This window comes from Columba livia, chromosome 6 (genome assembly GCF_036013475.1).
Source record: "Columba livia isolate bColLiv1 breed racing homer chromosome 6, bColLiv1.pat.W.v2, whole genome shotgun sequence".
Classification (NCBI taxonomy): domain Eukaryota; kingdom Metazoa; phylum Chordata; class Aves; order Columbiformes; family Columbidae; genus Columba; species Columba livia.
The window spans coordinates 27400647-27413661 of NC_088607.1; the positions used below are offsets into that span (position 1 = coordinate 27400647).

The window sequence follows — 13015 nt, forward strand, 5'->3', positions numbered from 1 at the left end:
ATGCCCTTGGTGTCTTTAAACCGGCTGTGTTCAATTTATTCAGCTGAATGGCTTGCTTTGTCACTCACTGTTCTCCCTCCAACTCCCCCACAACCCCATTAGATGTTTCATATGGAAGAAATGAAAAATCTCTTTCAGGCCCCAGGATGTGCCACTGATATATGCACAGCCTTTAATCTAAGAGGAAAAAAAATCCTATAGAAATCTGATCTCAGCATCAAATGGCTTCTGAGGCAGTGAAAAGATGACAGACAGCTTTTGCAGCTCTGAAAGTGGCTATTCCTATCAGACTTTAACTAAGAGCCATTAAATTGTAGGTTCTGCTGCTATCCAAGCAAAAATCCATAGGAGAGAGAACCAATTTGGAGCTCTGTGACAATCAAAGCAAGGCAACCACTAATGGGTTCTGCCTATTCGTGCTTTACTACAAAAGGAAAATGCTCTGCCATTCTTTGGCTTGAAAGGTGAGGGGAAGAGAGAAATTAAGTTAAATTAAGGTTAGGCTATATGAAGATCAAAGTATTTTTGCTGTAGAATTTTGTCAGACCAAAAGAGATTGTCTGCTCCTAGAGAACCTATTCCTAAGAGAGGACTATGCAATTTTCCTCATGTACTCTGATCCCCAAAGATTAGGAAAAGGCAGGAGAACATTTGAAGAATCACAAGCAAACACATCAGTTTTAGAGGAAGTATATGCATAAATTGATATCAGAATATTTTTGCATGAGTAGAATTGAAACTATTTCAGACTGACAGTTCTCTTACAAAAACATCGACTTTTGTAAGCATTTGACAAATTCTTATTCAACATACGTAGTGATACAGAGGAAAAAATATGCTACTAACGCAAATGCTAAGGGACTAAAGGAATAAATGACATCGGTTCAAAAGACAACATGAAGGTTCCTGCTACTTTGGGGTGGATACAACATTCAATCCAGCAAAGGTGTTAAAATTACTAGAACCATTTAAGTGATATACACACAAAAATTAGAAGTCTGTACATCTTAGGCATGCAGTTAGTGCCATGAGAAGCACCTAAAGCTACTTTTGGCCAGATTCTCTATTTGTATGAAGTCTGTATAGTTCCATGGATAATTGTTTACCCCAGATGAAGATGTGGTGTTCCTACATAACATTCACATTTTTTTGCCAAGTTGTAACAAACAGCATTCACACGGTAACAGCATAGCAATAAGAAAATGTTGAATGGTGTCAGGAATATGCTAATTTTGAGGTACAGTATACTGCATAGAATACAGGAAAATATACTTGTCAATTGGCATCTTCAAAACACTTCCTTCATGAAGAATGCAGACCATAACATGCAGGGTGTCCTTTGGCTCTTTCGAAGAACCCTTTCTCATTTCCTATCAAGGTGAGCTATGTAATTTCTGATAACAAAAGGGCTGTCACCTCTGCAGAGCAAGTTCTAAAGAGAGACGGGGACATACCAGACATGCACTGACAAAATACTGCAGAGCATGTATTGGACAAAATGGCAGTTGTTGCAATATACAAATTCACTCCATCAGCATTAAACAGACCAGAATTCTCTAGGTCAGCTCATGTTTTCCTAGCTTCACATAGTAGCACCACAATTAGACTTCTCATTTCAGAAACTGAGTTTCTCAAACGGGTAATAACCTAGGTCTGATTCTTTTGCTGATTAGTTAATGAGAAATTACTTGATTGAATACAAGGAAAAACAGCAGCATAAAACTAGTTATCAGACTCACCACTGCTGGATAAGATCGCTGGTCTCACAACAGTCTCTTAAACTAGCAGAACAGGAAAATTGGAGGATTAACTCTATCCTGTGGAGAAACAGAAAATGCCACCAGTATTCTACCTCATATATAGTGGAAAATAAAGCAGTATTGAGGAAGAAACTGACTGAAGAACACACGGTTTTGAATTTGACAGTGACTGTCCCTGGAAAGCTTTCTCAAGCTAAGCTTTACTAGGGGGTGTCTCAGCATTGGTTGACAGGTGGCTGATGTCCACTTGTCTCTAGAAATTTGAAGCTACAGTCACAACCTTATCAAGACATTTAAACAGTCAAGGCAAAAACTCCTTGAATTCTCAATTTGTGTGATCAATTTCTATCACTGTGTATCTTGTCTCACCTGCTTGGTTTCACCTCTTTCTTCAGATGGCAACTGCGTACGAATGGTACAGCTGGGAGTCATACATCAGCTTCTGGATCTTTTGGAGAAACATGTAGAGAGTGGGGACGTCTCTGTTCAACATGCCGCACTCAGTGCACTTCGAAACCTTGCTATACCAGGTACAGAGTTTGAAGACAATTGACTTACTGTGCTTCTTTGTCAAGATGGGTCATTTAAGGGAGATCTATGCAGCTCTGTCCAAGCCACCAGCTCCAGTTTATTGTATTTTGAGGGGCAACTGACCTTTTTTTTCCCCCTGCAGAGACATATATTTGAATAATTCATCAGGACTTCCTATCTACATAAAGGGACTAAACATAATAAAGTGTGATCTCATTGCCAGCTGCTGAAATGGTCTCATATTAAAAGCACACAGCAGTTCAAGACAAAAATGCAGAACAGGGTTATTAACTTAAGACACAGAGTATGGGGTGGAGCTATCACATCACAGCTGGTAGGGATTTCATAAATCTGTTCCTCTTCTATAAAGCAAATATTAATTGCAAATTTTGCCTTTTTTAACACACTTAAAAATTACGATACCTAGAAGGGGCATATGTGAAAGATGAGGACAGACTTTTTAGTAGGGCCTGTCACAACAGACAAGGGGTAATGGCTTTAAACTAAAGAAGGGAGATTTTGACTAGGTATAAGGAAGAAACTTTTTACTATGAGGGTGGTAAAACACTGGCCCAGGTTGCCCAGAGAGGTGGTGGATGCCCCATCCCTGGAGACATTCAAGGCCAGGCTGGAGGGGACTCTGAGCAACATGATCTAGTTGAAGATGTCCCTGCTCATGGCAGGGGGTTGGACTAGATGGGCCTTGTAGGTCCCTTCCAACCAAAACTATTCTATTCTGTGATTCTACTCTTGTGATCTTTTGCTTAAGTACATCAGAAAACTGTGCTGCTTCTCATCTCAAATTTACTGTTTCCATGTGAAAGTGCAATTCAGGACAAAAATGTTTTGCTAGAAACTTAACTGCACATCACCCTGCAATGCAGTCCTTACACTGCTATACAGAACTCCAGATCAGAGCATGACAGCAATGCTATTTTCTGAAAATAAAAACTTGAAGTCATCTGCCAGTTTTATTACATAAACCAGCCAGCGTGCTTAGTTGAACAGTTTTAACCACAATCATTGTTTTGAACAAGTGGGAACCCCAGGATATGCTAGTTGTTATAATACTTTGTCTCCACTACTTCCTTTTAAAGCCCAATACACCCTCATTTCTTCTTGCAGATAGCTCTATCCAGAACTTCACCTATTTCTTTCAACTTATTTTTGATATGCTCTCAAATAATTTTAGCTTTATCACACTCTCAGGATCATAATAGCCAGCCATGTCTGCCTATTCAGTATTTTAATAACCATATTTCACACCATAAGCCCCTCACTGCTTCTATGTATATTTTATTTCTCTGTGAAGAGATGCAAATTCCTTTTTGGTGCTAATGGAGTACACAACATTTCAATCATGCATGCCAGCTACTTCACATCAGTTATGACCTAACATAGAGCCATTAGAATATAACCATAGAATCATGAAAAAATCACAGAGAAACACCCTGCTGAAATTAGGAGAGTAATTTAGTAGGCAAAATATAACTATCTTTATTAAAATGAAAAGCACCTTTTTCCTATAAGCCTTGGTGTGTCCCAGGCTTAATTCTCACTGACTTCACTCCTGCAATATGTACAATAGGATTTAATGATCACAAGCAGCAATGATACCAATTAATCTCATTTGAAAGACAGCAAGTTCGAGATGGCTTCCCTTGACAACAAGCAGAGACAATCACATTCTAACTCACAACAGAACCCATTCCTCAGATACCGCAGCCCGCTTTTTGCGGTGCCAAGCCCAGGCATTCCTTGCGAGTTCCTTAACAAAGCAATGAATGTAGATGATCTTGCAAAAATTACAGGATCTAGAACGCCAGAAAAATGTGGTTGCAACCTACAAGTTCACCCCATATCATTCCCAGCTATACAGAGTACAAGCAGATCTTAATACTCTTTGCAGCTGTACTTCAAAAGGCTTAACTCTGAATTATAAAATATCAGTGTATTAATACAGAATCCGCTTTGATTATCTGTTCTGTTCAAGTCTATTACAAACCATTTGGGGTCTTTTTAAATGTGTGGGCAATGCACAGCACTTAAAATGCTATTTCTACACTGTGCTTTTTTCTCTCTTCAATTTGTACACATATGAGAATACAGAAGCTGTAAGACAGTCCCTCACAATAATACATTATTTACAGAAATACATAAACTATCACTCTCAACAACATAGCATGCTACCCGTAAAAAAATACTGTGTGCAAATCCAAATAAATTATAAACTTAATTAGATATAGGCCAACACTTGCAAAGGGGCACAGGGAAAGTCTTCAATTCAAGCAGTGATCTTCAAAGAGAACAGCTGCTTAGAAAAAATAAATTTGAAAAAGGTAATTATGCTCTAGCGACCGTAGCCTTTCTGTGCCATCAAAAAACAAGGCCATAGAGAGCAAGTTACTTAACAGTGGCTGCTTCTCAATTTGCAAGGCATAGAACAGTTGTCTTCCTAATGTCACTGTCTTGTCATTTCGCCCTCCCCACAAAAAGGCACGCACAAGATGGGAAGAAAAATGCTCTGGAGGAAACAGCTTTTGCTAGTACAGTTAAGCAGCATTAGGACTCTTTCCAGACAAGCCTCTGATTATTACCAGGGATTACCGCCCTAGTGACTGGAGCAAACACACAAGAATTAGAAGAATAAAGCACAGAAACAAAGGCATGAACAACAGGGGATCAATGAGCTCAAATACAAAAAGAAAATCCATTCTCAAGAAATATGGCTAAATAAATCACTTCTGCCACCCAGTTAAGATGAGCAAACAGGCTTGCTCATGTGAGTGGGCAAGTGGATGGATAATCTATTACAACTAGAAAGAGGAAAAGAAACAATAATGCTGTGTTCATCCTCTTTTATGTACTTTACTGCAGGCAGGACTGAGATCAAAAGTAACCAAAAGAGCATTAACAGCCATTCCTAGGAAGATTTTAGCTCAAAAAAGAAGCCTAAACAGTTGGGTAGTCTCAACCTCATTTCTGAGCACTTTAACAAGTTGGACCTTTCGCTAGGAGTGTAACAGAGCAACTGTTACACCATATCCACATTTTCAAATGCTTTATAGTTACTGAGCTTCGCATCAACTTTTTTTTTTTTTCCCCCCATTTTCTAGTTGTTAACAAGGTTCAAATGCTGGAGGAAAGTCTGGCAGAACGGATTCAGGCACTTCTAAGGTCAGAGATGCCTCCTGTACAGTTTAAACTTCTTGAAACACTACGGATGTTAGCAGATGGTCAAGGTAGGGAATTCATCATGTTTCCTGATGTCAACTCTACACCCCACTCCTCCCCTTGCAAGTCAATGGATATGCAAGGAGACTACAGGTTAAGTGTCCTGCTAACCTAATTCCACTCAATCCAGAGAGGTTCCAACAGGGATAACTGCGAGAGGCTGCAAGTCTTCCATAGTGACCCAGTCAGCCATGGGGGTAGATGGAAAACAAACCAGTGTCAGAATCCTCAATGAGAAATGGCAAAGGCCTAAAAGGAAGGTGTTTTCCACCAGAGATACACCAGCAAGGTACGAGTATGATGCAAAAGAGACAGGCTAAGGATTTACAGTGCCAGATTACAAATCAATAGAAGAACCAGAGAATATAAAAGGATCAAAGGGAGCTGAGAAGGAGAGAGGCTGGAGAAATTAGTTTCTACCAGTCACTCAGTCTCTCTATACACACAGCCAGGTTTATCTTCTTGTTGTGGCTCAAATGTTGAATTTACTTTGCATGTTGAAATATAGGATTATCTACTTGCACTTACTTACACAGAGGTGGGTATGCAAAGACAATACTCTATACTTTGAAGTACAAAGTGTACAACATCAGAATTACATTAAGATTTATTACAACATCTTAACTTATCCTTAAACTTACCTAGCTTCTTACCAGAGTGTTGCAGGGTTTGGTTCTTTTAACAAGAACTTCAATTCTTTCATATCACCAGAGCAGCTGCTCTAGAACACCGATTAGTAGAGACCACATCGTCGTGCAGGAATAACAAGAAACAGGTCAAAACCAGAAAAGTTATCACCATTTTGTGATAGGAACTGAAGGGGAAAAAAACCCACTCTCCTACATTCCATGCTGCCCTCATTTACACCACTGCAGACACCACTTTGATATGGCAGCTACTTACATCCTTTTCCAAATGAATATGCACGATATAAAATTTAGATCTAGCATTCATTAATCTGCATTGATTCCAGTTCAGTAAAAAGCTGCTTTCATTTATTTCACCATGGAAAAAAATGGACATTGGAAAATATACAGAAACTTCACCTTTTCTTCCCCTCAGGCTTTGAAGGAAGTAATAAAACTTCTCTGCAGTTATAACTGAACTGTGACAGGGGAGACCATTTAGCTTTTAAAATTGAGACATCATAATAACACAGATCTAGGTGATCAAACACTAAATTATTGTAGGGTTTTGAGGGGTTTTTTGTGGCTTTTTTTTTTTTTTTTTTTTTAAACACAATGTTATTTACCAGCCCTAGTATGAAATTGGTATTTGGCACAAAAAGTTACAACTTCTGAATCTGAAAATAGAGATATCAAAGTGTAAATTAGAAAAACAGATGTAGGAGATATTCAGTGTTTATCCATTCCTCCCTATGAGCACACAATTCTCCCACCTTTAATTACTTTCGACTCCGTTTACCTATGAGCTAACATTGCCCTTAATTAACTCAGCCTGAAACTCTTATGAATACACATCTACTAAGAAGTCCACTAAATTAGTTAATTGCATTATCTAGTATGAATTAATTACTCTAACAATCACTGGGCATGCTGAGGCCTAGAAGAAGTGGGTTTCTTTGCAACTACAGAAAGCTACAGCCAGGTCCATTACCTTCATTACACTAAAGAGATGTTAACTCCTGTTTTTCCGCTATTTTGCGTCAAAGGAACAGAAGAACTTGTGAACAGCCAAAGGACTTTTAGTTCAACTAAAAGTTCAATACACAGAATTTGAATTAGGTGTTCCCTAAGTTAAAAGGTGCTCCTGTTCCTGCTGAGAGTAACTAATTGGGTTTTATCTCAAAGAGCACTATTACTGGTACACATCAGGAAGTCCCTGTCAAAGCAGGTCAAGATGCCTCCTTTGAACAAATGTCTTACACTGGTCCCACTCACCACCCTCTTACCCCTTCCAGCTTTCTGTACTAAACTGGATTACCATGATATCCTCAGACTAACATGTAACATCTGACCTAGAAACAAAAGCCTTTCTGTTACAGGAGGCAATATGTAGGTGGCTGTGCAACGACAAGTAACTCTTATCTCAAAACAAACATGTTCAGTTAGGCTAGAATCCCAGATTCCTTGTGGGATTTTGACCTGTAGGGTGTTCCTTAGTGTAGTGGACAAATAAAATACAGGAAGCATCTGTCCTTCCCCATTTCCCTTCCCAAAAGAGAAAGAGTGTACGCTCTATTTGACTCTTTCCAGAATATCCCAAAACAAAAGGGACAGGTAAAGAAACAGGAGCAGGGTGATGCCCCAATCAGCCAAGCCTATCCCTTCTGTTCCAGATGTTTATGTTGGTTCTTCCCTAAGTCACCAAAGCTCCAAGAGACAAACTTCTCAGTATCTTAAAACCATGCAGGCCTTTCCGCACATTTCTCTGTTTCTGAACTTGCTTCCAAAGAAGCAGGGATCTCCCTGGTTCTTTCAGGCCTGGAATTATTTTAAAAGAGAGATAAAAGACTGGAAAAAGCTTACAGACCCTTTATAACTGTTCTCAGGCAAAGTACCCTTCCCATGAAGGCCCCTACCACATCTTTCCTTCTTCAGCGCACACACCACACACTTGATGCTCATCTGCTCTTGTCTTCCAGCATCAAGGGGTGGAGGGCAAGGAACCAAGATGACCAAAATGAAGTCAACAAGAAAAACCCCTAAATTAAAAATAACTACGTGATACTCCTCAAGTTGAATTAAATCTTATAACCATGGTATATTTTTGCAAATAGAATAATTATACATCCAAAGTGAGCATCTGTCCTATGACTACTCTCGCCTCTCAGTTGCTACCTCTGGTGCCCAGCTGGCAGTGCTGTGCATTTATACCCTCAGTCCATGATCACCTAGGACATGTGGAAACAGCAGTTTGGCAGTTTACAAAACAGTTCTTCTGTGCTCAAAGCCAAAAGGGTGAGCAATCCCTTCCTACAAGATGACAGCTTAAGTTGTGCACATTACTATTTTTTTTAATCTTTTTCCTGGTACCCTTCACTCCAAAGAAAATTCCAGTTGAACCAAGATTTAAATTTAAAATTCTTAACTACTGAACAGAATCAATTAACTGAAATATTCCATGATGCCTAATACACAGTTCAAAACACATGTTTAAGATATGACACATACAATTACAGCCACACTACAATTCTGTAGTAAGATCTGGCTTCCTATGTGCTACCAACAGTAATTATCACCATTAAGGGCGGGGGAGAAGGGGAAGGTGAGAAAATAGCTTGTGTGGTGTTCACCTGCCTGCCAGCTTAAACCACAACAGCACTGAAACAGCAAGAACAGACTCTTCAGAGCCCAAGATTACATTTGTGCAGGGCTCAAAGTGCAAGAAGCCAAACTGGAAAGGGACTATCCTCATGAAATCTTCAATATAGCAAGAGAAATTTTGCTTCCAAAGACACAAAGCTGCTCATTTGAAGCCCCGCTTCAGCAGCCTCTTAAAACAGATAGGTCTATCAGAACAACTTACTTCGTCCTTTACCTCCTAGAGTTGCCCTAACACAACCAGCATTCCTCAGGTAAAGATTTCCAATATCCCTTAAAGCCCGATGCTTTAGTTACAGCTCTTAAACGATAATGAACTCCAGTGGTCCTGGCCACTTCTACATTCAAATTTCTGTGACAAAGACTGAGAAGTCTGACTTTGAATGTCTCCTGATGATGCTTTTCTCTTCAGCTGATGCAGCTGAAATCTTGGGCCAAGACCCCATGCTGCTCAACAGACTGGTGCAGTGGTGCAATGCTAACGACCACAGCGGCGTTCGTGGAGAAGCACATCGGCTGCTGGCATCCATCCTGCGTCACAACAGATCCCAAGTAAGAGAGATTGGTCTGAGATGTTCCTGCTTTATCCTTCTGTATTTTTTAAAGCTTGTTGATATAGCTAGGGGTTAAGTATTAAATAGCACATACAGCTTTATAACTAAAAACACGAAAATTCACAGTAAAAACCCCTCTAGTCTGCCTCAATACCAGGAAGAGCGAGGTGAGCAGGAAAGTAGCGCTCTCCATGGCACAGATACTGCCCAGAAAAGAGCAACATGGTTGTTTACTATCACTTGGCAACTCTTACTCTGCTTGAGTAAGGCTTGACAAACACTAAACTGGTAGAGCTGTTCTATTTCCATAAATGTTAGTTTCAAGTTTCAAATTAAAAAGGCAAAAATAACCCAGACCTGTCCCAAATGCCAGTGCTGCAGGAGCTCCAAGAGCACACTTACCTACCTAGTGATGGATGAATCTGGGGTGATCTGTATGTGCTGGCATGTTACAACAGGCTGCTGTTTTTCATAAAACCTGCTATTATACACAGGCACCCCAACTGTGCTTTACTTTGAGGTAGTGACAAAAAACTAGATACCATCTGCACAGGCTTTGATGAATCTCTGCTAGTTTGAAGACTAGAAATGAAAAATTGGAATAAGGCCGAACTAAAAATCTTGAGACAAAATATATCTATTTTATCTTATAGACGTGCATACACATAATCGTAAGTATTGATATTCCAAGTAAACTATACCAGCCCTACACAGATGTGTATTGCCAAAAGAAATGTTATCGCTAGTCTTCAGATCTCAGTTTGCATTGCAACAGATGAATTTCCATTAATTCAGAGGATGAAGAGTGCAATCTCATTTCTGTCTTCATTCATAACTCAGATTTCCATCTGTGATATTTTACCTTTTTGCTTTAACAGGAAGTGGTCAAAGCCATCCAGGAGGCACAAGGAGTGAAGCATCTGGTTTCCATGACAACAAGCAAACACACTGCCTTGCAGAATGAGGCTCTGGATGCCTTGGCAATAGCATCTGCAATCGATTTAGGTATTTTTCCCCTAAAACCATCTATCCCTGCCAGATTCTCAATTAAGAAACATTGTAATGCTGCTAATTCCACATAACATATAAGAAAAAAGCATGTTTCTCATCTAGATTTAGCTCTTCAACATGAAATAAAGGTCAGCCATCCAGAAGATCACAAAAGCAACAGGCTTCAGGAATAGCTCGAAGATTTTTTTTTTGTTTAAGGTAGAATCAAATGATTCAGGTTGTATAGACAAGCACAATCTGTTAAATAGCATAATACAACGCTAGAAACCTACTAAAACAAACAAACAGAACTCCAATCACCACAGAAGGAAAATAAAGGTAAAGACTAGAGAAAAGGATAAGAAAGTCTACATGAATACAACACTAAGGACAAATTACAGATTGAATGGTCAACAAAGACTATAAATGGAAGAAATAATCTTCAGAAATCAGACGTTTAAAAGCAGAAGATAATAAAGCAGAAGCATACACAAAAGGGCCTTGTAGAAGCTGAAAATGAAACAAGTGAGAAAACTATAAAGGTTTTAACTACATTTACTGAGCTAATTTTCAGAGAGAGTGAGTGTAATTTGTTTTCAGACTTTTCCCATGTGATTGATCACATTTGAAAATAGGGCTCAGTTTATTAAAAATAAAGACAGTCACCACAGAAATCTGCATACATCAAAAGAGAAATTGAAAAGAAACAGCTGGAAATTTGGAATTTCCTACACCAACAAGTAAGACAGTAAAGAGCCCATTTTACTGCTTGGTCAACCCCTAAGGCTCCCAAACTCAAGTGGGCAACTAATGTGAATCAACATTTCTAGCACTGATCATTGCAAATTTTAATCTATTATGAAGTTCTTATACAATCTATAGTACACCGATTCTGTCTTCCAGAACAGGGCCAGTGAAGAAACACTGTAAAGAAAATATAGAACTTCTCCAGTACAGAAAACAGATGCCCAAGACATCCCTGTACAGCCAATTTGAAATGAAGCCAGTCAGGAATTTTGGTTTTAAAAAGCAGGCACATTCACTTTCTAGCTTCTTTTCAGGCAACAACTCAAGTATTTGTTTTTTATTTTCAGAAACCCTTGAAGAATCTTTTAAGGAATCACAGCTAGTTCAAAGCTTACACAAACTTCTGCAAGACGAGAATACAAGTCCTGAGGTGAAATACAATTCAATGGGTCTTTTGTGTAGTCTCCTTAATTCAGGTAATTTCATTTTAAATTGTCTGTGATGAAAGGATGGATATTTGTGAGGAAAACAAGTGTTTTCTGTTATTGAAATGTGCTCCTTACAATGTTGCAGTCAGTGAGTAGTAAAGGATACTGAAGAGGTTCATTCTTTACTGATCACCAGAAATCCCAGTCAAGTAGTTTCTTTCTTTATGAAAAGTTGAATAAACCAACAGTTGAATTAAAAAAAAAAAAAAAAATTAAAAAAGGCTTTATTCTAGTGAGTCAATGGCATAGTCAATTCCTGAAGTAGCAAAATTAGAGCCTTGTAATAAAGACATCTTTGCCCAAATTCCCCATGCACAGATGTCTGCCAGTCCCCAGTCCTGTACATACCACAGCATTTTTGTGTTCCAAAAAATAAAGAGTCTGTACCATCTTCCACAAGAAGGCACAAGTTTGTTCTGCCTTAAGTTGTAAGCAAATCAGAAGCCAAGATAAAACAGCTATTTTAGCAATGCTGCCTTTGCATAGCAACTTTTAGTAAAACACCCAAAAGCTACAATTTCAGTTTCTCTCACTCCATGGTGAGGGAAGACTTCAAATGCTCCAAGCAACATCATACTGGATGTGTGGCACCAACTCAAAACACCACATTGAAACCAGGAGTCTATCTAAAATCTCGTGCCAGTTTCTCATATCGTAATACATAAATCATGTAAATTGAAAATGATTGTGCTCGGGCAAGGATCTGCCACAAGGGGAGCTGCCTTTCAAATCCTGGAGCCACCTTGTATTGGCAGGCAAGCTGGATTTTGCCCTATATTTTCCCTGTAGCCCCACAGATATTGGAACAGCAATAAGCATTTGCATCCCTCAGTGCTAATACAGAGTACTGATACAACTCGTGTGATCAATAGGACTTTTTTCCAGAGCACTTTATAGACTAACTGTAGTATTAAGAGCTGAGTCTTACTAATATGGAAGGCTAACAAAAAGCACACAGGCAAAAAAAAAGCTGGAAGCTGTCCTGTATTGTATTTTCAAAGTGCTTTTCTTCTGTTCAACCAGTTCTTGGAAGTAAAATAGGAGAAACAAAATAAAAAAAGTCTATTCAATATTTTCAAAGGCTGAAAGGGTATCTATTGAAATTTATTTAAATTATAGCAGCTCATTTTAAACACCAAGTACTCCGAACTTCTTTCTTACAATTGTTAGGAGCCACTATGCTATGTCATGGCACTAAGTCAGCATTTCATCTCCCATTCAGGTGATCTGAGACAAGAAATAGAAGAGGACAAGATTAAAGAAACCCTCGAACAACTCTGCAGTCACAGCAATGCAAATGTGGTCAAGGAAGCAGTCATAACATTACAGGTTTTGAGAGGAGAGACACCCCACTAGTCTCTCTTCTTCCCCACAGCAACCCCACACTGCTGCTGCAGCAAATGCAATCAAACACCAGCTTTGCCAAC

General features: G+C 39.1%; 2 protein-coding genes across 9 annotated transcripts in view; one reads left to right on the forward strand and one right to left on the reverse strand.

Annotated features, from left to right (window-relative positions):
• Window positions 1–9226, reverse strand: part of SH2D4B (SH2 domain containing 4B) — a 126239-nt gene extending 117013 nt beyond the window's left edge. For 3 of the 8 annotated variants that reach the window (XM_065067665.1, XM_065067663.1, XM_065067660.1), the window contains exons 1-2: window positions 2130–9226; window positions 1740–1817 (exon numbers count right to left, since the gene is read on the reverse strand). The gene's annotated coding sequence lies outside the window, so the exon portion shown is untranslated. Of the gene's footprint in view, window positions 1–1739 lie in introns of all 8 variants that reach the window. The other 5 variants (XM_065067664.1, XM_065067662.1, XM_065067659.1 and 2 more) reach the window with 2 other exon arrangements.
• LOC102084425 (rap1 GTPase-GDP dissociation stimulator 1-like) overlaps window positions 1–13015 on the forward strand; it is a 36117-nt gene extending 23102 nt beyond the window's left edge. Inside the window, exons 8-13 of the mRNA XM_065067686.1 lie at window positions 2156–2290; window positions 5408–5533; window positions 9222–9361; window positions 10242–10368; window positions 11448–11576; window positions 12811–13015. Of these exons, the coding sequence (XP_064923758.1) occupies window positions 2156–2290; window positions 5408–5533; window positions 9222–9361; window positions 10242–10368; window positions 11448–11576; window positions 12811–12944 (791 nt within the window). The 3' untranslated portion in view covers window positions 12945–13015. The remainder of the gene's footprint in view (window positions 1–2155; window positions 2291–5407; window positions 5534–9221; window positions 9362–10241; window positions 10369–11447; window positions 11577–12810) is intronic.